General features: G+C 43.1%; 1 protein-coding gene across 2 annotated transcripts; it reads right to left on the reverse strand.

Moving 5' to 3' along the window:
* Nucleotides 1–210: 210 nt before the first annotated feature.
* Nucleotides 211–23,960, reverse strand: LOC120022155 (SWI/SNF complex subunit SMARCC1-like). Of its 2 annotated transcripts, none has more exons than XM_038966020.1 (26): nt 23,742–23,960; nt 23,007–23,126; nt 13,424–13,509; nt 13,094–13,268; nt 12,804–12,873; nt 12,565–12,637; nt 10,331–10,406; nt 10,098–10,223; nt 9,872–9,957; nt 9,627–9,748; nt 9,480–9,539; nt 9,337–9,374; nt 9,113–9,225; nt 8,948–9,019; nt 8,714–8,827; nt 8,470–8,623; nt 7,593–7,763; nt 6,791–7,049; nt 6,637–6,711; nt 4,880–4,935; nt 4,638–4,770; nt 4,406–4,551; nt 3,301–3,435; nt 3,024–3,153; nt 2,845–2,931; nt 211–653 (listed from the first exon to the last, which is right to left on the reverse strand). In XM_038966020.1, exons 1-26 carry the CDS (start codon nt 23,916–23,918, stop codon nt 568–570), a joined length of 2,940 nt encoding a protein of 979 aa, XP_038821948.1. In that variant the 5' UTR covers nt 23,919–23,960; the 3' UTR covers nt 211–567. The 2 variants fall into 2 exon arrangements, with proteins under 2 accessions (XP_038821948.1, XP_038821949.1); XM_038966021.1 differs by lacking the exon at nt 23,742–23,960 and adding an exon at nt 13,704–13,835 and having other exon boundaries at nt 23,007–23,118.
* Between the last annotated feature and the right edge of the window lie 1,938 nt (nt 23,961–25,898).

Genomic DNA, 25,898 nt, shown 5'->3' on the forward strand with positions numbered 1-25,898 from the left:
TTACTCAAGTAGTATTTTACCAGGTGACTTTTACTTGTTTAAGGTATTTTAGTTTTTATGAAAGGCCATCATGAGGGTGATAATGAAAGAAGCCAACCTAGAATACTTTTCCTCTAAAAACACTCACCATCAGACTCAAGATGATGACTGATATTCTCCCAAATTAGCCACTAGTACCATTAAGTTCCAATGTTTCAGCTAGTTAGAGTATGGTGATGTATTTATTTTATACTTGTTGGTCAGTATCCAGTACTGTATCTGTGTGATGTCAATGTCCTGTAAAATAGTGTATCACATCCAACATCATTGAACACACACACACTAAAAATGGACACGTACACAGATCGATAGTTTCATATAAAACACAATTTGAGTATACTCTTCAGCACTGGTCAATAAAGCATAGAAAAGCAAGTGTGTGTAACAATGGTTAAATGACATCAAAATGACAGTCACATATGAGGACCTGTCCAATGTGAAGATTAGATTCCATGACTGCTTGTCCAGGCATCTGTATGACCATGACTGTTTCTTACTGTGGATCCAAAATATGTACTGTGTGTGGTCTCATGTTTCTGCTCCCCGGCTGTGTATGGCTGTGCTTGGAGGACCAGGCTGCGTCGGAGCTATCCCATCAGGCTGTGCTGGTGGGTCTGACAGAAGAGAAGAAACTACATGAGCGGGCGCGTTCCAGCGGATCAGTTTCATGCAGTTAGTGACCAGCGTTGGTCACCGCCTTTAAAAAGTGGGTGGCATTATGGGGATAAAAATTGTCCGACTTGCACCTACATGTCAACTGCATAAACTTTATAAAATCCATGTGATCAAAGGCCATTGCTTGCATTGTGGAAGGCACTATAGTCAATTAAGGTGTTTTTGCTTGACCACGCGAATGTAACCAAAGCCGTGACTGAAACAGGAACCAACTTTGCTGAGATTTAAAAGACACAGTGGATACAAGTGAATGTGATATTTGAGACCTTTCTAACCAATGAATTGTACAAATGTTTTCAGTTCGTGAGTGTGTGATACAGGTGGTAGGGACAAGTTTATTTTGACCTTAATAAGAAAAACCTTAATAAAATAATGGCAGCTATGTTGATTTGGGGCTTGCTGTTGGAAAACCACAACAATGACCAACTTTTGGCTGTGGCAGATACACCTCCCCAAACTTCAATCGTCAACTTCCGTCTGCAGTTGTCTGCATTACTAAGTCAACATACAGTGCATTCGGAAAGTATTCAGACCCCTTCCCCACATTGTGTTGCGTTACAGCCTTTATTCTAAAATCGATTAAAACAAATTTTCTTCATCAAACAATACCCCATAATGACAAAGCAAAAACCGTTTTTTAGAAATTGTAGCAATTTTTTTACAAATAAAACACAGAAAAACCTTATTTACATAAGTATTCCGAACCTTTGCTCTGAGACTCGAAATTGAGCTCAGGTGCATTCTGTTTCCATTGACCACCCCTGAGATGTTTTTACAAATTGATTGAAGTTCACCTGTGGTAAATTGAATTGTTTGGACATGATTTGGAAAGGCATACAGCTGTCTATATAACATCCTGACAGTTAACAGTGCATTTCAAAGCCATGAGGTTGAAGGAATTGTCCATAGAGCTCCGAGACAGGATTGTGTCGAGGCACATATTTGGGGAAGGGTACCAAAACATTTGTGCAGCATTGAATGTCACCAAGAACACACAGTGACCTCCATCATTCTTAACTGGAAGAAGTTTGAAACCACCAAGACTCTTCCAAGAGCTGGCCACCCGGCCAAACTGAGCAATCGGGGGAGAAGGGCCTTGGTCAGGGAGGTGACCAAGAACCCGATGGTCACTGACAGAGCTCCAGAGTTCCTCTGTGGAGATGAGAGAACCTTCCAGAAGGACAACAATCTCTGCAGCACTCCACCAATCAGGCCTTGATGGTAGTGGCCTTACGGAAGCAACTCCTCAGTAAAAGTCACATGACAGCCCGCTTGGAGTTTGCCCAAAGGCACCTAAAGGACTCTCAGACCATGAGAAACAAGATTCTCTGGTCTGATGAAACCAATATTGAACTCTGTCTGGAGGAAACCTGGCACCATCCCTACAGTGAAGCATGGTGGTGGCAGCATCATACGGTGGAGATGTTTTTCAGCGGCATGGACTGGGAGGTTGAACAGAGCAAAGTACAGAGAGATCCTTGATGAAAAACTGCTCCAGAGCACTCAGGACCTCAGACTGGGGCGAAGGTTCACCTTCCAACAGGACAACGACCCTAAGCACACAGCCAAGACAACGCAGGAGTGGCTTCAAGACAAGTCTCTGAATAGCCATGAGTGGCCCAGCCAGAGCCCGGACTTGAACCCGATCGAACATCTCTGGAGAAACCTGAAAATAGCTGTGTAGCGACGCTCCCCATCCAACCTGACAGAGCTTGAAAGGATCTGCAGAGAAGAATGGGAGAAACTTCCCAAATACAGGTGTGCCAAGCTTGTAGCGTCATACCCAAGAAGACTCAAGGCTGTAATCACTGCCAAAGGTGCTTCAACAAAGTACTGAGTAAAGGGTCTGAATACTTATGTAAATGCTATTATTTTTTTTACATTTGCAAAAATTTATAAAAACCTGTTTTTAACTTTGTCATAATGGGGTATTGTGTGTAGATTGAGGGAGGGAAAAAACAATTTAATCAATTTTAGAATATGGCTGTAACGTACCAAATTTAGAAAAAGTCAAGGGGTCTGAATACTTTCCGAATGCACTGTAAACACCCTCAATATGTTAAAATGATGGGTACATTTTTTGTGAACATTTTCTAGAGGTAAGGGGCAGTGTGGGGTGAGGGTACTCACACATGCCGTTGGGAGCTCCAGGGTGTCGAGGGGCCATGGTGAGAGAGTTTCCCCCAGTAGGCATCATCTGGCTGGGCATGGACTGGCCTAAAGAAGAGGTGAGAGATGGATGTTACATATTTCCCATGACATTCACACACACAACGTGTGTCTGTGTGTGTGTGCGTGTGAGTACAGACCTGTGTGTTGTTGTGGAGTGTATGGTGCTTGCTGCTCTCTCTGCTGTAGAATCTTCATCTCTGCATGTTTCAGCTGCTCAGAGTGGAAACTCTGTCGCTCTGACAACAGCTGCTGACGCTGTTGCTCCAACTACACACACAGTGAGAGAGGGGCAGGGAAAGAGGGACACAGATAAACGTTACATTTATAAGGAACCATTATGAAATAGCCAAATTAATGTTTAGTAGCTCCCCCAAACTAGATCCCAATTGGCTAGATGTAGATCTGTATACTCACAGCCTCTTTCTCTCGGTCCATGATGGTTTCCAGCTCCTCAAAGTGTCTCAGTTTGATCTCCAGCTTCTTCATCTGAGTCTCCACCAGCAGAGCCACCAGAGACTTGATCTTCCTCTCCTCTACCGCTGCTAGGTGCTAGAGAGAGGGCAAGAGAGAGAATTACTGTATCTATTTGCTGTACACAAAATACAAAACATGTATTTCCATCACAGACTGACCAGGTAAATCCAGGTGAAAGCAATGATCCCTTATTGATATCACTTGTTAAATACACGTCAAAAGTCAGTGTAGATGTTTTTATTTAACTAGGCAAGTCAGTTAAGAACAAATTCGTATTTACATGGACGACGCTGGGCCAATTGTGCACCGCCCCAATCACGGCCGGTTGTGATACAGCCTGGATTCGAACCAGGGTGTCTATAGTGACGCCTATAGCACTGAGATTCAGTGCCTTAGACCGCTACACCATTCAGGAGACAGGGTAAAGAAGAATTTTTAAGCCTTGAGCCAAGGATTGTGTATGTATGCCATTCAGTGGGTGAATGGGCAAGACAAAATATTAAAGTGCCTTTGAACGGGGCATTGTAGTAGGTGCCAGGTGCACCGTTCTGTGTCAAGAACTGCAACACTGCTGGGTTTTTCACACTCAACAGTTTCCAATGTGTATTAAGAACGGTCCACCACACAAAGGACATCCAACCAACTTGACAACTGTGGGAAGCATTGAAGTCAACATGTGCCAGCATCCCTGTGGATGCTTTGGACACCTTGTACAGTCCATGCCCCAACGAATTGATGCTGTTCTGAGGGCAAAAGAGGGGGGGTGTAACTCAATATTAGGAAGGTGTTCCTGTTGTTTGGGATACTCAGTGTGTGAGTTACCAAATAAGTTTCAACTTTCAAAAAAAATATGATCACATAAAAGGGGAGAGAGAGTGTGGTGTGGTTGATTGGCTAGGTCCTAAGTTATGGCTGTTGTGACAGGCCAGTAGAAAGAAAGAAAATGGGGAATAGGCCAGTTTAATGGACAGTAGACAGGGATTGGCTGATGGGTGGGGTAAGTGAGCAGCGATAGGGTGGTTTGAGGTTTGTGGGCGGGGCTTACCTTGGCCTTAGTAGCAGCGGCGCCTAGAGCAGCAGCTGCTGCCGTGGTAACTGTCCCATCTACCAACTCCAGCTCTGCTAGTCTCCTCCCTTCATCCCGCTCTACTTCCCTCCATCGTCCCGCAATCTCATCCTTCTCCCCTCGGTCTAAAAGAGAGAAGGAGATAATCTATAACTTACATCATCACACACCATCTTGTCTGTTAAAATATAAATTAGACACAGACACACACCTGTCTCGAGGTTCCCTCCGCTATCGCCGTCTCTCTCCTCTGTGACTGTCATTTCAGCATTCTCTCTCTTAACTCGTTCTACCTCCACTGATCGCTCTCCTCCACTGGGCTCTAGAACCGTCTGTCTATCCACCTGGAACACACACACAATCATCACCCACTGACAATCAGATTCTCAGAAACACCAGAGTGTAAATTCCTGTCTCACTTCCTCTGACTCCACAGGTCACTTCCAGTCTCACCTGCAGAGGCTGCTGGGAGCCAGAGTCAGTCTCCATCTTCTCACCATCCATCACATCTACAGGGAAGGAGAGGGAGGGATAGAGTTTATTTAACAAGTCAGTTAAGAACAAATTCTCCTTTACAATGACGGCCTAGAGAGAGAAAGTGTGATGGAAGGATTCTCTACTGCAATGTTTGAGGGTTGAGGAGTGTGTGTAATATATACAGTACCAGTCAAAAGTTTGGACACACCTAATCATTCCAGGGTTTGTTCTTTATTTTTACTATTTTCTACATTGCACAATACTAGTGAAGATATCAACACTACGAAATAACACATATGGAATCATGTAGTAACCAAAAATGTTTAAACAAATCAAAATACATTTGATATTCTTCAAAGTAGCCACCCTTTGCAAACTCTTGGCATTCTCTCAACCAGCTTCATGAGGTAGTCACCCCAGAATGCATTTCAATTAACAGGTGTGCCTTGTTAAAAGTTAATTTGTGGAATTTCTTTCCTTCTTAATGCGTTTGAGCCAATCAGTTGTGTTGTGACAAGATAGGGTTGGTATACAGAAGATAGCCCTATTTGGTAAAAGACCAAGTCCATATTATGGTAAGAACACCTCAAATAAACAAAGAGAAACAACAGTCCATCATTACATTAAAACATGAAGGTCAGTCAATCCGGAAAATGTGTGCAGTCGCAAAAACCATCAAAAGCTATGATTAAACTGGCTCTCATTAGGACCGCCACAGGAAAGGAAGACCCAGAGTTACCTCTGCTGCAGAGGATACGTTCATTAGAGTTAACTGCCTCAGAAATTGCAGCCCAAATAAATGCTTCAGAATTCAAGTAACAGATACATCAACTGTTCAGAGGAGACTGTGTGAATCAGGCCTTCATGGTCAAATTGCTGCAATGAAAACCACTACTAAAGGACACCAATAAGAAGAGCCTTGCTTGGGCCAAAAAACACAAGCAATGGACATTAGACTGGTGGAAATCTGTCCTTTGGTCTGATGAGTCCAAATTTGAGATTTTTGGTTTTAACTGCCGGACTTTGTGAGACGCAGAGTAGGTGAACGGATGATCTCCGCATGTGTGGTTCCCACCGTAAAACATGGAGGAGGTATGATGGTGTGGGGGTGCTTTGCTGGTGACACTGTCATTGATTTATTTAGAATTCAAGGCACACTTAACCAGCATGGCTACCACAGCATTCTGCGGTGACATGCCATCCCATCTGGTTTGCGCTTAGTGGGACTATCATTTGTTTTTCAACAGGAAAATGACCCAACACACCTCCAGGCTGTGTAAGGGCTATTTGACCAAGGAGAGTGATGGAGTGCTGAATCAGATGACCTGGCCTCCACAATCACCCAACCTCAACCCAATTGAGATGGTTTGGGATGAGTTAGACTGCAGAGTGAAGGAAAAACAGCCAATAAGTGCTCACCATGTGGGAACTCCTTCAAGACGGTTGGAAAAGTGTACCAGGTGAAGCTGGTAGAGAGGATGCCAAGAGTGTGCAAAGCTGTCATCAAGGCAAAGGGTGGCTACTTTGAAGAATCTCAAATATAAAATATATTTGATTTGTTTAACACTTTTTTGATTACTACATGATTCCATGTGGGTTATTTCATAGTTTTGATGTCGTCACTATTATTCTACAATGTAGAAAATAGTAAAAATAAAGAAAAACTCTTCAATGAGTTGGTGTGTCCAAACGTTTGACTGGTACTGTATATCTGCCGTGTTTCAGACTCCTACCTGCCTTCTCAGCCTCATTGAGTGCAGGGAACTCCAGAACCTTGTCAGCTTCCTCACGCACACGACAAAACTCCTCTACAGAGAGACAGAGACAGGGTTAACACAAACACTCGCTCTCTCACACATGCACCCACACACACACACACACACATACCCAGAGCAGCCTTGGCAGCGGCGGAGGCAACTCGGGGATCAACCACGGACGCCAAGAACGCCACGGTGCTCATCACCGGATTCTCTGATTGGTTGAAAGGAACAGGCTGGTAGGCCAATGGGCCAAGAGAGGAGGCGGAGTCCTCCAGATAAGGGTCTTCTATTGGCAGGCGCAGGAAGTGGAGGATGCACTCGTCCTGGGTACGAGACCCCACGTGTTCTGACACCTTGTTCCAGTCGTCTCTATAGACCTCTAACGCCTGGGATAGAGGGGGGGAGAGAGAAGAGAGATAGGGGGCAGGGGAAGAAGAGAAAGAGGAGGATAATAAGAGAGATAGTCAATCTTCTTTCCCAGAAAAGGTCTTACTGCTGTTGCGTATTGATCACCATAGATTTTTCCTATTTTCGAGCCATCTAGATTCAGATAAATGTTTTATCGAAGTTATCATTAGTTGCGATTGTGTGACCCAGTACTACCACGTAAAGTTTGGTAACCCTAGGCCACCTAATTCCTTGGCAGTTGGAGTGTTTTGTACCTCACCCTCTGTTTTTTACATTGCCAAATAAACATTAAAATTAGACGGTCTAATTGTTGAAAAATTGATTCTGGGACCAGAATAGGTAGTGTCTGAAATGGGAAAATATCTTTCTGATATGACAGTGTTGTAGTACTCGAGTCCAGGAGTCAGACTTGACCCGGAATCAAGGCACAATTTTCGAGACTCGACCAGTGATGACTCCGATTAGTGACTTGACTACATCACTGAGTAGAGGGAAGATAAACTGAGAGATGATTGGCTCACCTCCAACAGTAGGAGGGTCTCCTGTTCTGTCCAATCCCTCCCTGAACTGGTTCCTTTACTCTTGGGGTGTTTCCTGGCATACAGGTCTGTTCTGAGGCCAAAGTTCTGAGAGTCTGAGGGCTTCTCTACACTTCTCTCAGGAAAGAATAACATCTGCTGGGAGGACGACACCTGGAGGGCGAGAGATGGATGGAGGAGGAGAGAGCGAGAGAGATGGATGGATGGAGGGGGAGAGCGAGAGAGATGGATGGATGGAGGGGGAGAGCGAGAGAGATGGATGGATGGAGGGGGAGAGCGAGAGAGATGGATGGATGGAGGGGGAGAGCGAGAGAGATGGATGGATGGAGGGGGAGAGCGAGAGAGATGGATGGATGGAGGGGGAGAGCGAGAGAGATGGATGGATGGAGGGGGAGAGCGAGAGAGATGGATGGATGGAGGGGGAGAGCGAGAGAGATGGATGGATGGAGGGGGAGAGCGAGAGAGATGGATGGATGGAGGGGGAGAGCGAGAGAGATGGATGGAGGGGGAGAGAGAGAGAGATGGATGGAGGGGGAAAGATTTGAGAGAATCAAAACAAGCATACAGGCTGTCAATTTGTACCTCAATAATTTCACTGTTAGTGTTCGATTATATATATAAAAAAAAAATGTTTTTCTTTTTACCTTTATTTAACTAGGCGAGTCAGTTAAGAACAAATTCTTATTTACAATGACGGCCTACTCCGGCCAATTGTGCGCTGCCCTATGGGACTCCCAATCACGGATGTGATACAGCCTGGATTCGAACCATGGACTGTAGTGACACCTCTTGCACAGAGATGCAGTGCCTTAGACCGCTGTGCCACTTGGGAGCCAAAAAACATAAGTGTGTGTGTTACCTGTAGTGGTCTGTGCTGCAGCGGGGCCAGTCCTGAGGGTGTATCAGCCAGTGTGTTGAAGTGAGGGGTGGGAGGGGGTCCCATAGGGAGAGGTCTGCTTTCTGCATCCACCTGGTAGTTCACTAACCCCCACTGCTCCAACAACGCATGGACCCTACACACACAGTTACAATACACACAGTTACAATAAACACTGTTACACAACACACACACAGTAAGTGGTGGTTTAAACTTCATAGCACACCTCATGACGGCGCATACGTCTCCTGTCAGGTTCCGTCTGCAGGAGGTGGAGCTGAGGTACTCCTGGGGGTTCAGCCGGTACGAGTCAATCATGAAGTTACGATACGCCAGGTATCTACACACACACATTGTGTTCATTTATTAATTATGTCTCTGAAGGGGTACAATTATGTCTGAAGAAAACATCAGGGGTCCAAGCACTGAACCCTGAGCAACACCTGAAATTGTTACTCACATCTCTGGAGATTTGGACTTGTTCTGTCCGTTAAAGAACTCTGGAAGAGCTCGTTTCTCGATCTGGTGAATACTGGAACGTATACACACAGTTTGGTTTAAAACAGACAACACTCATTTTGCATATATATGTGTGTGTCTGAGAGGGTGACGTGTGTGTACTCACCAGTTATAGTTGAACCAGGCGGTGTAGGACGGGACGATGATGTGGTGAGTTTGTTCTGTGATGTTGTCTTCTCCATCTGACAGACGCAGCCCCTCTCTGCCCTCCTCATCCTCCTGCACACACACACAATTGGTATATCTGTGTGTAGGGTACAGACACACTAAATTCCTCATCAAAATGAGATAATTCAATAAAATTCTAGCAGTTCTAAATTGTATTGTTACCCTTCCACCAGGAAGCAGAGAGTCATCCTCAATTTCATCTGAAGAAAAGAGTGGGACGAGTGGAGAATGAGTTATACAACTACACACACACACACACACACACACACACATACACACACACACACACGCCCTCTCTCACTCACCCAGGTCAGTCATCATCCCTCCTTTGACAGGAGTGTTCTCACTGTCCTTCTTTGGGTTCACTGCAGACAGAGAGACACAACAAGTAAACATCTGTCTGTGTGTGTGTCTGTGTGTGCCTCTGTGTGTGTGTGTGTGTACACGTGTACCATTCTTAGGCAGTATAATTTCTTCCATATTAGGGACAGGTGTTGGATCCTCCATATCTTTAGTCAGATCCTCCTCTACCTCTTCCTCTTCCTCCTTTGGCCCACGCCTCTTAAACCCACCACTAGGGAGAAAAGTCAGGGTTATAGAGAGAGGGCCAATAGGTAGAGAATAGGGGTTAAAAGGAACAAATATGAAAATTCCATCAAGATCGAGCTAGGGGTGGAAGAAGAGACAGAAACCTCACCTCTTCTTTCCTCCTTTCTTTTTGCCATCGGAAGAGGGAGGAGAGGGGGAGCGTCTTCTCTTCTTCACTGGAGTAAACTTACGGTCCTGATGGAGGGAGGGGGGAGAGACAAGTGACGATATACATAGCAACTAAGAAAGTGCTCACACAGGCCTGTTAAAAAAAGACAGAGGAGGGAGAGCAACACAAACACCAGAGCCACAGGATCTCACACATACACACACACCTGTTGGTCTGTGACATGGACTCTCCGGCGGAGGATGAGAGGAACGTTTCTGTCATCTACCAGGTAGTCTTCTTCGTTCATCCACTCATTATACACCTCTGTATCCAACACCCAGCCTGCGTGCACCTGTACACACACACACACGTATTCATCACTTGTGAGAAATAGTCATAGAACTGTGTGTGTGTGTGTGTGTGTGTGTGTGTGTGTGTGTGTGTGTGTGTGTGTGTTACCCTCCAAGGTCTGTGTGTGTGTGGAGGTTCCTGCACCTCTCCCTCTACGTCACTGGAGGACAGCCAGCTATCGTAGCTACAGGAAACAAACAGTCATACACATGATTATGGAGGGTGGTGCGTGTGTTAGGGTTGAAAATGTTTCCGGTATTTTACAAATGTTCCATCCTGAGAATAAATCACTTCTCACATGTAATCCAGTATTTTCCACCAAAACCGGAAGTATCATTCAAAAGCATTATAAGGCATATAAATAGGTATATGTCTGGATTTGATTTGTATTTTTTAGGGATCCCCATTAGCTGTTGCCATGCACACAGCAGCTACTCTTCCTGGGGGCCAAACACATTAAGGCACTTACATTACATTACATCATATAACATTATTACACCACTACATATCCACAATACAAAATGTTCAATACCACCATACAACAATATCACAATGTGTGCATATGCATGCGTCTGTACCTTTGCGTGTGTCTCTTCACAGTCCCTATTGTTCCATAAGGTGTATTTTTACCAGTTTTTAAAATCTGATTCTACTGTTTGCATCAGTTACCTGATGTGGAATAGAGTTCCATGTAGTCATGGCTCTATGTAATACTGTGCGCCTCCCATAGTCTGTTCTGGACTTGGGGACTGTGAAGAGATGTGTGGCATGTCTTGTGGGGTATGCATGGCTGCCCTGTTCTGAGCCAACTGCAATTTTCCTGCCAAGATCCTCTTTGTGGCACCTGACCAAGACTACTGAACAGTAGTCCAGGTGCGACAAAACTAGGGCTTGTAGAACCTGCCTTGTTGATAGTGTTGTTAAGAATGCAGAGTAGCGCTTTATTATGGACAGACTTCTCCCCATCTTAGCTAATGTTGTATCTATGTTTTGACCATGACAGTTCACAATCCAGAGTTAGAGCTTTGATAGGAAATTCAAGCCTGATGCTACCTGAGCCATACATGAAATACATTTTATGAGCCATATATTAAAAGGCATTTAATGACCCTAAGCCCACATGATTGTGCCATTATCCAATACATCGATGATATAAGCTACTGCACATTACGCACAACAGAAAAACATAAAAGCCTATAGATGTACCTAGCTATATGCTCTCTTGGGTAAATAAGTGAAACTAGCTCCAGTAGGCTAATCTTTTTGACTGTGGACTGTATTATATGGACTGGAATTACGCACATCGTTCAAACCATGATAAAGCAGGGAGAGAACATGCGATTCTGGTGCAGCACATGCGGCCTACGAAGTTACAAGTATAGGCTAGCGAATTTGATTTTAATATTTGTATAATTAGTAGGCTGACGCATATATACCTTTGATAACATTTTCCCGTGTTATTAGCCTTCCTCCTCTTTCTCTCTCTATTGTTGCTTCATTCCTTCCTCCATTTCAACAGTTAAATGAAATAAGTTTGGTTGTCCTCATCATCATTCTAATGACATACTTGAATAATATAGGACTAGAATTAGATGCAGAAGGCTTTCACTTCTCTTCTGGAAGATGGAATGGTTGTGTCTGAATAAATAACTGCTACAGCCTACCAGCATAGCGATTTGCTCTTCTTTCAAACTACCAGTGAGTTCTATTGGCTGCTGTATAAAACATTCAGCAAACAAGAGCTTGCATCCCTCTTCAAATAGTCTATTGGTATAAGAAATTATGTCCAGCAAGGTATTGTAGGTAGCTTTTCCTGCATGGGATTCCAAGAACTGAGTTTTTTTCAGGAGCGAGGCCAGCGGAGCACAGGTGCGTGCGTATTGCGCAAGAGATAGAGGCTATAAGTTAGAAGCTTATTATGCATAACCAATCATTAATTAGCTAAATATAAGGCTAATACTGCATTGAATATATAACCTGAAAGAGGTAGTCTAGGACATCTATATATATATATATAGAGCTATATATCAATCTAGAACAGGATGATCTATTTTGGATGCAATTTGATTGAAGTTGAGAGAGAAAGAGTGCTCGCGCGTGCATTGATTTAGAGCAACGATATTCGAGTGATAGGCTGTTTTAAAACTCTGCAGCTGCAATTAAATTATAATCTTTACAATTAAAATATAAGGTTGCCCCCGAAAGCCATGCTTTTCATATAAATAAATTATAATTTACCGGTTTCTCACAGTTATTTAACCCCGGAAAAGGGAGTGGTATTGGAGGTAAATCTCAGTAACCGGGTTCCCACCATTCAACCCTAGTGTGTGTGTGTGTGTTACCTGTCAGGGTGCCTGCCCCAGTGCACCAACACATAGTTGTCCTTCCGCATGACAGGGCGCACCCACTCCCAATCTGGAAATAAGGACACACAAACGGTCAAAACCTAAGAACAGAACTCACAAAAATACTTAAAAATGTGAATTTGGGTCAAAGCTGCCAACAGGCTATGACCCACAAAGATCATATTAAATGAGTAACAATATGCCATTCTATGCGATGACCCCACACACACACTGACCTTGGTCTGTGACAGCTGGACGGGGGTAGATGTGGTGAGAGGCTTGGGTTCTGTCCTCAGTCAACGAACCCTGAGACAGACAAAGAACTACATTACCCATCAGCTGAGACAAAGAACTACATTGCCCATCAGCTGAGACAGAACTACGTTTCCCAACAGAGATAACAGCCCAAGAGAGAAAACAACAGCACCCATGGCAAAATTACAAAAATCTTCCTTCCTCCCCCTGCATCTTCCCTTCTTGCTGCCCTCCCTCCCTCCCTCCCTCCCTCCCCCCCTCCCTCCCTCACCTGGTGTTTGGCGACGATGTCAGCCAGTCTGCTGTTCAGGTTCTGATCCACCTCCTGGTCCACATACACGACGGGCCTCGACAGACAGCTATTCTGGACCAGGGTCTTCTCTAGAGTAGTAAACATCTCTACGTTACGGTCCGTCCTGGAGGAGTTCTGTAGGTCAAACCTTCTCCTGGGGGAGAAAGAGTACCCATGCATGTTACCAAGCAGGCCCCGAAACAGGACGTTGCCAAAGGTGTCACTCACCAGCTCTGTCAGAGGGAGGAGATAGGAGACAGGGGATGGGGGCTAGGAGGTAAGTGATAGGGGATAAGATCTGTCACTCACCAGCCCTGATCAGTCTTGAACTTGTAGGCTGAGCCAAGGATGTGGCAAAGCCCGCCTCCTGGGCGCAGGTCCAGGAAGCACCGAGACTAGAGAGGAACACACACACAAAAATACCAATAATGGCGCCGGAGGAGATGGCTGCTGTTTTACGGGCTCCTAACCATGTGTTCTATTTTGTGTGTTTTTTTAACGTTATTTGTAACTTATTTTGTACATAATGTTTCTGCCAGTCTCTCATGACCGAAAAGAGCTTCTGTATATCAGAACAGTGATTACTCACCTCGTACTGGACAAAGATTTTTTCTTTAACGAGTCGGACGCGAAGGATTTACTCCAGATACCCGACATGGCCCAAATCCCCGCCATTCGTGTGAAGAGAAGACGCAGATACAGGGGACGCAGGTCCGGGTGCCTTGTGAGAATTTGTCGGCGAGTGAGTAACCCTCCTCTACCATCTGTCCTATTGGCCAACGTGTAATAATTGGAGAATAAACTGAAGGAGCTCGGGTTCAAGACTATCCTACCAACGGGACAATAAAAACTGTAATTTCTTATGTTTCACCGAGTAGTGGCTGTATGACGACATGGATAACATACAGCTGGCTGAGTTTTCCGTGTATCGGCAAGACAGAACAGCTGCCTCCGGTAAGACAAGGGGTGGCGGTCTGCATCCATTTGTAAATAACAGCTGGTGCACAAAATCTAATATCAAGGAAGCTTCTAGGTTTTGTCCGCCTGAGGTAGAGTATCTCATGATAAGCTGTAGACCACACTGTTTATCTGTATTTTTCGTAGCTGTCTATTTACCACCACAAACCAATGCTGGCACTAAGACCACACTCAACGAGCTGTATAAAGCCATAAGCAAACAATATAATGCTCATCCAGAGGCAGTACTCCTAGTGGCCGGGGACTTTAATGCAGGGAAACATAAATCTGTTTTACCTAATTTCTACCAGCATGTTACATGTGCAACAAGATTTTTATTTATTTTTTACTCTAGACCACCTATACTCCACATACAAAGACGCGTACAAAGCTCTCCCCCGCCCTCCAATTGGCAAATCTGACCATAATTCTATCTTCCTGATTCAAAGCAAAAATTAAAGCAGGAAGCACCAGTGACGCGCTCAATACGGAAGTGGTCAGATGACGCAGATGCTAAGCTACAGGACTGTTTTGCTAGCACAGACTGGAATATGTTAATCCGATGGCATTGAGTAGTATACCACATCAGTCACCAGCTTAATCAATAAGTGCATCGATAATGTTGTCCCCACAAGGACCGTACGTACATACTAGAGGTCGACCGATTATGATTTTTCAACGCCAGTACCGATTATTGGAGGACCAAAAAAAGCCAATACTGATTAAAATCGGCAGATTTTTATCATTCTATAAAAATCTGCCGATTAATCGGTATCGGCTTTATTTATTTATATATAAAAAATAATGACAATTACAACAATACTGAATGAACAATGAACACTTATTTTAACTTAATATAATACATAAATAAAATCAATTTAGTCTCAAATACATAATGAAACATGTTCAATTTGGATTAAATAATGCAAAAACACTGTTGGAGAAGAAAGTAAAAGTGCAATATGTGCCATGTAAAAAAGCTAACGTTTAAGTTCTTGCTCAGAACATGAGAACATATGAAAGCTGGTGGTTCCTTTTAACATGAGACTTCAATATTCCCAGTTAAGAAGTTTTAGGTTGTAGTTATTATAGGAATTATGACGCGACGACTATTTCTCTCTATACCATTTGTATTTCATATACCTTTGACTATTGGATGTTCAAATAGGCACTTTAGTATTGCCAGCCTAATCTCGGGAGTTCATAAGCTTGAACAATAAACAGCACAGTGAATCAAGCACTGCTAAAAGCTGCTGGCAAACGCAGTAAAGTGCTGTTTGAATGAATCCTTACGAGCCTGCTGCTGCCTACCACCGCTCAGTCAGACAGCTCTATCAAATCATAGACTTAATTATAATAAACACACAGAAATTCAAGCCTTTGGTCATTAATATGGTCAAATCCGGAAACTATAATTTCGAAAAAACAAAACGTTTATTCTTTCCGATAAAAAACGGAACGGTTCCGTATTTCACTGACGGGTGGCAACCCAGACTAAATACTGCTGTTACATTGCACAACCTTCAATGTTATGTCATAATTATGTAAGATTCTGGCAAACTAATTACGGTCTTTGTTAGGAAGAAATGGTCTTCACACAGTTGGCAACGAGCCAAGCGGCCAAAACTGCTGCATTTACCCTGACTCTGCTTGCACTGAATGCAAGAGAGAAGTGACACAATTTCCCTAGTTAAAAGAAATGCATGTTAGCAGGCAATATTAACTAAATATGCAGGTTTAAAATATATATACTTCTGTGTATTGATTAAGGCATTGATGTTTATGGTTAGGTACATTTGTGCAACGATTGTGCTTTTGTTAAATCACCCGTTTGGCGAAGTTGAAGTAGACTGTGATTCGATGATAAATTGACAAGCACCGCTTTGATTATATGCAACACATGACAAGCTAGTTAACTTCTTATGGCTGGGGGCAGTATTGAGTATCTTGGATGAATAAGGTGCCCAGTTGCTAATATGTGCATAGTATTAGTAGATTTGGATGAAAAACACTCAGTTTCTAAAACTGTTTGAATGATGTCTGTGAGTATAACAGAACTCATATGGCAGGCAAAAACCTGAGAAAAAAAATCCAACCAGGAAGTGGGAAATCTGAGGTTTGTAGTTTTTCAACTCATCGCCTATCGAATATATAGTGGGATAGTGGTCATATTGCCCTTCTTAAGGCTTCCACTAGATGTCAACAGTCTTTAGAACCTTGTTTGATGCTTCTACTGTGAAGGAGGGGGGAATGAGGACTCTTTGAGTCAGGTTTCTGACAGAGTGCCATGAGCTGACCATGCGTGAGAGTTAGACCTGCGTTCCATCACATTTCTACAGACAAAGGAATTCTCCGGTTGGAACATTATTGAAGATTTGTTAAAAACATCCTAAAGATTGATTCTATACTTCGTTTGACATGTTTCTACGAACTGTAATATGACTTTTCGTCTGAACTTTCGCATGGACTTGCCCGCGCGTCGTGAGTTTGGATTGTGTACTGAACGCGCGAACAAAAAGGAGGTATTTGGACATAAATGATGGACTTTATGGAACAAATCAAACATTTATTGTGGAACTGGGATTCCTGGGAGTGCATTCTGATGACGATCATCAAAGGTAAGTGAATATTTATAATGCTATTTTGACATCTGTTGACTCCACAACATGGCGGATATCTTTATGGCTTGTTTGGGCTCTGAGCGCTGTACTCAGATTATAGCATGGTGTGCTTTTTCCGTAAAGTTATTTTTAAATCTGACACAGCGGTTGCATTAAGGAGAGGGTTATCTAAAGTTCCATGTGTAATAATTGTATCTTTTATCAATGTTTATTATGAGAATTTCTGTAAATTGATGTGGCTCTCTGCAAAATCACCAGATGTTTTGGAGGCAAAACATTACTGAACATAACGCGCCAATGTAAACTAAGATTTTTGGATATAAATATGAACTTTATCGAACAAAACATACATGTATTGTGTAACATGAAGTCCTATGAGTGTCATCTGATGAAGATCATCAAAGGTTAGTGATTAATTTGATCTCTATTTCTGCTTTTTGTGACTCCTCTCTTCGGCTAGAAAAATGGCTGTGTTTTTCTGTGAATAGGTGCTGACCTAACATAATGATATGTTGTGCTTTCGTCGTAAAGCGTTTTTGAAATCGGACACTGTGGTGGGATTAACAACAAGTTTATCTTTAAAATGGTGTAAAATACTTGTATGTCTGAGGAATTTTAATTATGATAATTCTGTTGTTTTGAATTTGGCGCCCTGCACTTTCACTGGCTGTTGTCATATCGATCCCAGCCATAAGAAGTTAACCTAGTAATATCATCAACCATGTGTAGTTCGTGCTTGTGAAGATTGATTGTTTTTATAAGATAAGTTTAATGCTAGCTAGGAACTTAACTTGGCTCCTTGCAGCCACAAAGTCCTTTTGATGCTGCACTCACGTAACAGGTGGTCTGCCTGCCACGCAGCCTCCTCGTGGATTGCAATGTAATCAGCCATAATCGGCGTCCAAAAAGGCCGATTACCGACCGTTATGACAACTTGAAATCGGCCATGCCGATTAATCGGTCGACCTCGAGTACATACCCCAACCAGAAGCCATGGATTACAGGCAACATCCGCACCGAGATAACGGGTAGAGCTGCCACTTCAAGGAGAAGTACTCTAACCCGGACGCTTATAAGAAATCTCGCTATGCCCTTAGACGAACCATCAAACAAGCAAAGCGTAAATACAGGACTAAGATTGAATCCTACTACACCGGCTCCGACGCTTGTCGGATGTGGCAGGGCTTGCAAACTATTACAGACTACAAACGGAAGCTCAGCCCCGAGCTGCCCAGTGACAAGCCTACCAGACGAGCTAAATGACTTCTATAGGCGCTTCGAGTCAAGCAACACTGAAGCATGCATGAGAGTACCAGCTGTTCCAGACAACTGTGTGATCACGCTCGCCATCGCCGATGTGAGCAAGACCTTTAAACAGATCAACATTCACAAGGCCGCAGGGCCAGACGGATTACCAGGGCGTGCACTCCGAGCATGCGCTGACCAAGTGCTCGGCCTCCTACCGCAAGGCACAACAGAGGATAGTGCGTATGGCCCAGTACATCACTGGGGCCAAGATTCCTGCCATCCAGGACCTCTATACCAGGCGGTGTCAAAGGTAGGCCCTAAAAACTGCCAAAGGCTCCAGCCACCCTAGTCATAGACTGTTTTCTCTGCTACTGCACGGCAAGCGGTACCAGAGTGCCAAGTCTAGGTCCAGAAGGCTTCTGAACAGCTTCTACCCTTTAGCCATAAGACTGCTGAACAGATAATCAAATGGCTACCCGGACTATTTGCATTGAACCCCCCCCCCTTTATGCTGCTGCTACTACTCACTGTTTAATATCTATGCATAGTCAATTTACCCCTACCAACATGTACATATTACCTCAATTACCCCAACTAACCTGTACCCCAGCACATTGACTCGGTACCGGTACCCCCTGTATATAGTCTCGTTATTGTTGTTTTATTGTTGCTCTTTTATTTTTTTACTTTAGTTTAGGGCTTGTAAGTAAGCATTTCACGGTAAGGTGTGAGCAACAGCAACTGTTATATTCGGTGAATGTGACAAATAAAATACGATTTGAAACCAACACATTGTTGGTTTCCGCTAGCTGGTAATTGCAGGCTTTTGGCTGCTTAAATAAATTAAAAGACAAATTAAATCGTAGCCGGCCAAATTGTCCAGGGCTACCTATCATACATCCCGATTTCACGCTTCAGCACCATTCTCTCACTCATTACACTCTGCCTTACATGCATGCGCCTGCTGCTGAAGAGAAAAAGAGCGCTAGAGAGGAGCCTTGGGCTACTGTTTATTGCGAGGATGTAGGCCTTTTGCACTGAAGTAAAACGAAAGTTAGAGTGCATGCCTATAGTGAAAAGTCTACAAGGGGAATGTCCTCTGTATGGACAAGTTTTAATATTGTATTGGACAAAGATGAGAAGAACGTTGGCGTGGCCAAATGCAGGCGACTGTGCAACTAGCTATTCAGGTAGGATGCAACATTATTTTGTGTATTTTTTTTCATATTTATAATTATTTGTTTTATCATTCTTGTATATCATTGTATGCCTATTTATTAATCTAAACCAGTTCTTTAAATAAGCAAAACGTGTTTTGATTGATTCTGTTGAGAAATTGTCACTGGCTAAATTAAGTCCGATCTGTCTTTTTAATTGTGTTCTCCGTATTTAGTTTAAGGTTCTAAGTAGGCCTGTTGTAAAATAAATATAATTAGCCTACTGCTGTCATTTGTTGGGTACGGTAGGCACTAGCCTTTCTTGGTAATTGCTGCAATATAGAGTAGCCTGTTCAAAAATGTGTGAAGTTTTAAACCAGTTCGCAAGTGTTTTGTTTCATTCTGTTCCAACTGTAATGTTGTGTTTGCCACAATATAATATCCTACTCGTATTTTCCCTATAAGCAATGGCTTGACTTACTTTTGATATGACGCGATCTTCCTGTCTGGGTTGGCACCACTTGGGTTGTGCCGTGGCGGAGATCTTTGTGGGCTATACTCGGCCTTGTCTCAAGATGGCAAGTTGGTGGTTGAAGATATCCCTCTAGTGGTGTGGGGGCTATGCTTTGGCAAAGTGGGTGGGGTTATATCCTGCCTGTTTGGCCCTGTCCGGGGGTATCGTCGGACGGGGCCACAGTGTCTCCTGACCCCTCCGGTCTCAGCCTCCAGTATTTATGCTGCAGTAGTTTATGTGTCGGGGGGCTAGGGTCAGTCTGTTATAGCTGGAGTATTTCTCCAATCTTATCCGGTGTCCTGTGTGAATTTAAGAATGCTTTCTCTAATTCTCTTGGAGGATCTGAGCCCTAGGACCATGCCTCAGGACTACCTGGCCTGATGACTCCTTGCTGTCCCCAGTCCACCTGGCCGTGCTGCTGCTCCAGTTTCAACAGTTCTGCCTGCGGCTATGGAACCCTGACCTGTTCACCGGCGGTGCTACCTGTCCCAGACCTGCTGTTTTCAACTCTCTAGAGACAGCAGGAGCGGTAGAGATACACTGAATGATCGGCTATGAAAAGCCAACTGACATATACTCCTGATGGGCTGACCTGTTGCACCCTCGACAACCACTGTGATTATTATTATTTGACCCTGCTGGTCATCTATGAACATCTTGGCCATGTTCTGTTATAATCTCCACCCGGCACAGCCAGAAGAGGACTGGCCACCCCTCATAGCCTGGTTCCTCACTAGGTTTCTTCCTAGATTCTGGCCTTTCTAGGGAGTTTTTCCTAGCCACCATGCTTCTACACCTGCATTGCTTGCTGTTTGGGGGTTTAGGCTGGGTTTCTGTACAGCACTTTGAGATATCAGCTGATGTAAGAAGGGCTTTATGAATACATTTGATATACAGTTGAAGTCGGAAGTTTACATACACTTAGGTTGGAGTCATTAAAACTCGTTTTTCAACCACTCCACAAATTGATTGTTAACAAACTATAGTTTTGGCTAGTCGGTTAGGACATCTACTCTGTGCATGACACAAGTAGTTTTTCCAACAATTGTTTACAGACAGATTATTTCACTGTATCAAAAATCCATTGGGTCAGAAGTTTACATGCTAAGTTGACTGTGCCTTTAAACAGCTTGGGAAATTCCAGAAAATGATGTCATGGCTTTAGAAGCTTCTGATAAGCTAATTGACATCATTTGAGTCAATTGGAGGTGTACCTGTGGATGTATTTCAAGGCCTACCTTCAAACTCAGTTCCTCTTTGCTTGACATCATGGGAAAATCAGAAGAAATCAGCCAAGACCACAGGAAAAAAATTGTAGACCTCAAGTCTGGTTCATCCTTGGGAGCAATTTCCAAATTCCTGAAGGTACCACGTTCATCTGTACAAACAATAGTACGCAAGTATAAACACTATGGGACCAAGCAGCCCTCATACCGCTCAGGAAGGAGACATGTTCTGTCTCCTAGAGATGAACGTACTTTGGTGCAAAAAGTGCAAATCAATCCCAGAACAACATCAAAGGACCTTGTGAAGATGCTGGAGGAAGCGGGTACAAAAGTATCTATATCCACAGTAAAACGAGTCCTATATCGACATAACCTGAAAGGCCGCTCAGCAAGGAAGAAGCCACTGCTCCAAAGCCGCCATAAAAAAAGCCAGACTACGGTTTGCAACTGCACCTTTGGGGACAAAGAGCGTACTTTTTGGAGAAATGTCCTCTGGTCCGATGAAACAAAAATAGAACTGTCGCAAATGGGTCTTCCAAATGGACAATGACCCCAAGCATACTTCCAAAGTGGTGGCAAAATGGCTTAAGGACAACAAAGTCAAGGTATTGGAGTGGCCATCACAAAGCCCTGACATCAATCCTATAGAAAATCTGTGGGCAGAACTGAAAAAGCGTGTGGGAGCAAGGAGGCCTACAAACCTGACTCAGTTACACCAGCTTTCTCAGGAGGAATGGGCCAAAATTCACCCAACTTATTGTGGGAAGCTTGTGGAAGGCTACCCGAAAAGTTTGACCCAAGTTAAACAATTTAAAGGCAATTCTACCAAATACTAATTGAGTGCATGTAAACTTCTGACCCACTGGGAATGTGATGAAAGAAATAAAAGCTGAAACTATTATTCTGACATTTCACATTCTTAAAATAAAGTGGTGATCTTAACTGACCAAAGACAGGGAATTTTTACTAGGATTAAAAATGTCAGGAATTGTGAAAAAACTGAGTTTAAATGTACTTGGCTAAGGTGTATGTAAACTTCCAACTTCAACTGTACCCTAATAACGTTTGGAATCTTTTGTGAAGGTTTGTGGTGTGTCTATTAGTCCATTATACTGCAGGCCTATGATATGAAGGTTGTACCCACTGGTGCTCCAACTGACTCTGACAGTTGAACTTGATGTGAGGAAGAATGTTTTAGGCCTACCAGAGTCAGTCCTATAATCTAACAATATAATGATTCATAAAAATAAAAAAAATGATTAAAAAAAATGAATTAGCCTCCTTCTGTACACCTATATCTGTATAGCAGATGCAGTAGCCTATCTGACAAGGATAAAGAAATGCATTTTGGTGTCATAGCATGCCACCGGCATATCTCTCTCTCTCTCTCTCTCTCTCTCTCTGGGGCTAGGCCGAAGCTTCTCTTAGTTTATATTTATTTTTAAATAAATAATAAAGATAAAATGAAGACAGTGGACACCTAAGCCTATAGACCTATGCATGCAATGCCCTGATGCATTTAGGTCTCAAATCGCTGTGAGGTGGACAATTGTTGTTTTAGCAAAGTAAAAACCAATAGGCTAAAGTTTTGCACACATCGAGACACAAGGAATATTTTTTTGATTTGTTATATTATAGGCTGTTTTTAAGGACACGTCAATATGGCCCATTTGGCCAATATCCCTTGTTTATTGATGGAAAATGTTATTGTTTGAAGAGGCAGCCTTGAAAATGTTAATCTTGTCTTTCGTGTCATAAATAATCCTTGGTTCCTGCCTGTGCTTGGTAAATATATGCGGGGGTAACATGCAGCCATCCTTAGGACCATCTGGCCGAACGCCCAGAATATGTTCTATAAGTTAAGATAGGATACGATGCCAGACACATGCAGGAACCAACCCTATGAACCATGCCTATGTAACTTGTCTGTTTAAGCAGTATATAACAGATCTAATGGGTCTGCCCCGAGGGAGCTCACTTCAGACCGGTACTTTATGCATCTAAGTTTTACTGTGACCTCTCCAGGTTGCTGTAAATAAAGAATGATTATTTTAAGATTGACTTCAGGTGTCCCTGGTGGTAATTTCCACGACACACACGATGCATATGTCCGGTAAATTAAAATCTTCCCGGTCACTTGTCCTTACAGAAGTGTGTTTGTATACTCACAGGTAGTTTGGTGTGTGTGCGGATTTCGGCCCGTCTGCCGAACACTTCCTCCTGGAACTGAAGCAGCTGAAGGGCGAGGGAGGCTAGAGCCTGGCAGGATGGAGAGTCTGCCTGCACATACTTCGCACACAAACACACCATCAGTAATGCAGAAGGACATGCCTAACAGTAGAACATCTGGTATAGCTTGAGCATCTTGCTACATCGTACAGTCCACAGCAGTCACTACTCTAGGAAATACGGAGCACAAAACAAGCTATATAGTGTTTTAACTGAGTAGAAGGTAGCAGCCGAAAACATACATACGTAGTTACCTAGCAAGCTAGTTTACAATGTTACTGTTTGCAGATTGTAAACAGTTGCTATTGTACAGGGGTGGGGTCAATTCAGGAAGTACACTGGAATTCGAATTTGGTTTACTTTCTGAATTGAAATTGATCGCAACCCTGCTATTGTAACGCAGTTAGCTAGCTAACGTTAGCTGCTAACTTACTTGCTTGCAATCTTGCTAGTTAGTTAGTAGTAGCTTCCAACCTCGGGCAGTTAGCTAGCTAGCTAAGGCATGCAGCAAATGTATTTAATAACTTACTTTAGTTAGCTAGTTAAGTAGCGATAAATTGCTAAGCTAGCTAGCTAGCAGTATTCTTCATGTCAACAATAGTTAGCCGCTATGCTAACTAGCCCATCGTTACCAATGTAAATAGTTAGCCGCTACGCTAGTGTTAGCTCACGCACCTTTTTGTAATGCTTCCCGATCCACTGTCGCACCGTCTCGAGCTGAACCAGGGAGTCGTGGCTCTCCCAGTACCTCGCGGACGGACTCCCGTCTTTTTTCCGCTGTGCCATAGTGGTGTGTGGACTCTGGCTGGTCCCGGGAGTCCCGATGTTGGGTCCCCCAGACGTTGTCGCCATAATAACGGGTGGAAAACTAGCCCGCTCAAGAGCTGTTACAGCTGTAAATCAGCAGGGTTGCCAGGGGTAGCAAAAATGTCTTACACAATAACCACTTAAATCCCGCCCACAAGGCCTGAAAACTTGCCTAAAAAATATTTTCGCAACAAGAGACGAGTTGCCACATTTATCCAATAGGTGTCTCCATTATAACAATCTAAATACAACTGGTACAATTGCTTTACCATGTTCTCTGCATTTTCTCCTTTTTTATTGGTTCATCACACCAAATTATTTAATCTGAGCTATTGATAGTGAATGGTTAAAACGCGTAGTTTTTTTCTTCAGTTTGCTTTTTGGCTTATTTGATTCAATAAAACATGTAAATTCATGTGTGGCTAGATGCCCCAGTCATCCATCCCTTTGGAGCAAGATGGAAAGGAAAGAGAGAGGAGATCCATCATCCATTAGGTCCAGTAGGCTACATTAAGATAGTTTTACTCTACTATAAATCAATCACTCACTAGAAAACTATTATAATTTGATATTCAGCTTTTGTTCAAGTCAGTCCGTTAGACTATGTTCACAGAAATTCCCAAATTATATTATGCTATAGAGACTTCTGATTATTGACTGTTAAGGGTTCATACACATTTTTGACAGATGGAATTCCATGACTTTAACCACATTTCCATGTCTATGTGGCCTATATGAAAAAGTGAGCGTGAATGTGGAATTGACACTAGAAGGCTGCTGGTCTCTGATCCCATGTAATCCTACTATCTCCTGCCAAGACACTTAACCCCCCACAAAGTAAAATAACTGCACTGTTAGGCTACTGCATAAAATACATATGATCAACCCTCCATCTGGAGAGCTACTGGGTGCAGGCTTTTGATTCAGCCCTGAAACAGACCCACGTCTGCCTATCAAGGTCATGTTGAGCAGCTGATGTTTGGGCTACAATGTGGTGTGTTAGAGCAGGGCTGAACAAAAGCCTGCACATCCAGTAGCTCTCCTGGAGGATGGTTGGTCACCCTTAATATAAAATATCAACATTACAACCAAATACTTTCATGTCTTTATATAATTATTCCCTCATTCAATGAATCAGGGATAAAATGGATAAGGTAGGCTACTTCAGTTAAATAAAGGTTAAATAAAGGTACATTCAAAGTAATTAATTCAAAGTAAGGTAGCTAACTAAGACATGTTTATCTATAACCTTATAAGGCAAAAATATGAATGTTTTAGGGGAGATATATATGCACACCATGGAAGCTATTTGTCAATTGGGCAATTTTTTTATGATCTTTGTGTCTGAATTACATAGCCTACTGTTTTTAATAGAGGGGAATCCCAGCTTTCAAATAACGTGTCCGATGTATTTCTCAACAGTGCCAGTGGAAAGGCGACAACGAGCCAATTACAATAATGCTTAGTCCTATAGCTAAAACGTTAACTAGCGAGATAGTTGTAGCATGGCTTATTATGTTTTGAATTAGCTATTTAGTTAGTCTATCATTATTTTATAGGCTACCTGCTGATGAAATCTCTCTCCTCCGTCAACTGCCCACTCGCAGTGGTACACACGCAGATGTTGCACAACACACACACACACACACACAGACGCCCTGAAGGGTAGGCCTAATTTTGATCATGGCTGATATGTAGATAATATAATTAAAAAGGAAAACACAATAATACAATTCCATGATTTTTCCAGAATTTTCATGACCATAAGAACCATCCTGCGCATTATCAAACTCCACGCATACACCTGTTTCACAGACTAGTGTCAAATAAGATTGAACAAAGCGGATATGAATGCATTCTCCATTGCTATTCAATGCAGATCCGCCTTCACTGCATTTTGTTCAAACTTTTTTTGCTGGTGTGTGTGAATCCAGGCCGGCGATAGTTCACTTTGTTTTATAACGGAGGCAGTATGCAATTCCCAAAAAATTGGAGGTGCCAGAATTGCGCCCTGGACAGCTCCGG

Source organism: Salvelinus namaycush, chromosome 27, assembly GCF_016432855.1.
Source record: "Salvelinus namaycush isolate Seneca chromosome 27, SaNama_1.0, whole genome shotgun sequence".
NCBI classification, from domain to species: Eukaryota; Metazoa; Chordata; class Actinopteri; order Salmoniformes; family Salmonidae; genus Salvelinus; species Salvelinus namaycush.

Coding starts and splice junctions, on each gene's coding strand:
- LOC120022155 (XM_038966020.1), bottom strand. CDS start 23,918: ATGGCGACAACGTCTGGGGGACCCAACATCGGGACTCCCGGGACCAGC. Junction 13,510..23,006: donor GCACACACACCAAACTACCT/GTGAGTATACAA, acceptor GTTCCTCTCTAG/TCTCGGTGCTTCCTGGACCT. Junction 8,828..8,947: donor AAGTCCAAATCTCCAGAGAT/GTGAGTAACAAT, acceptor GTGTGTGTGTAG/ATACCTGGCGTATCGTAACT.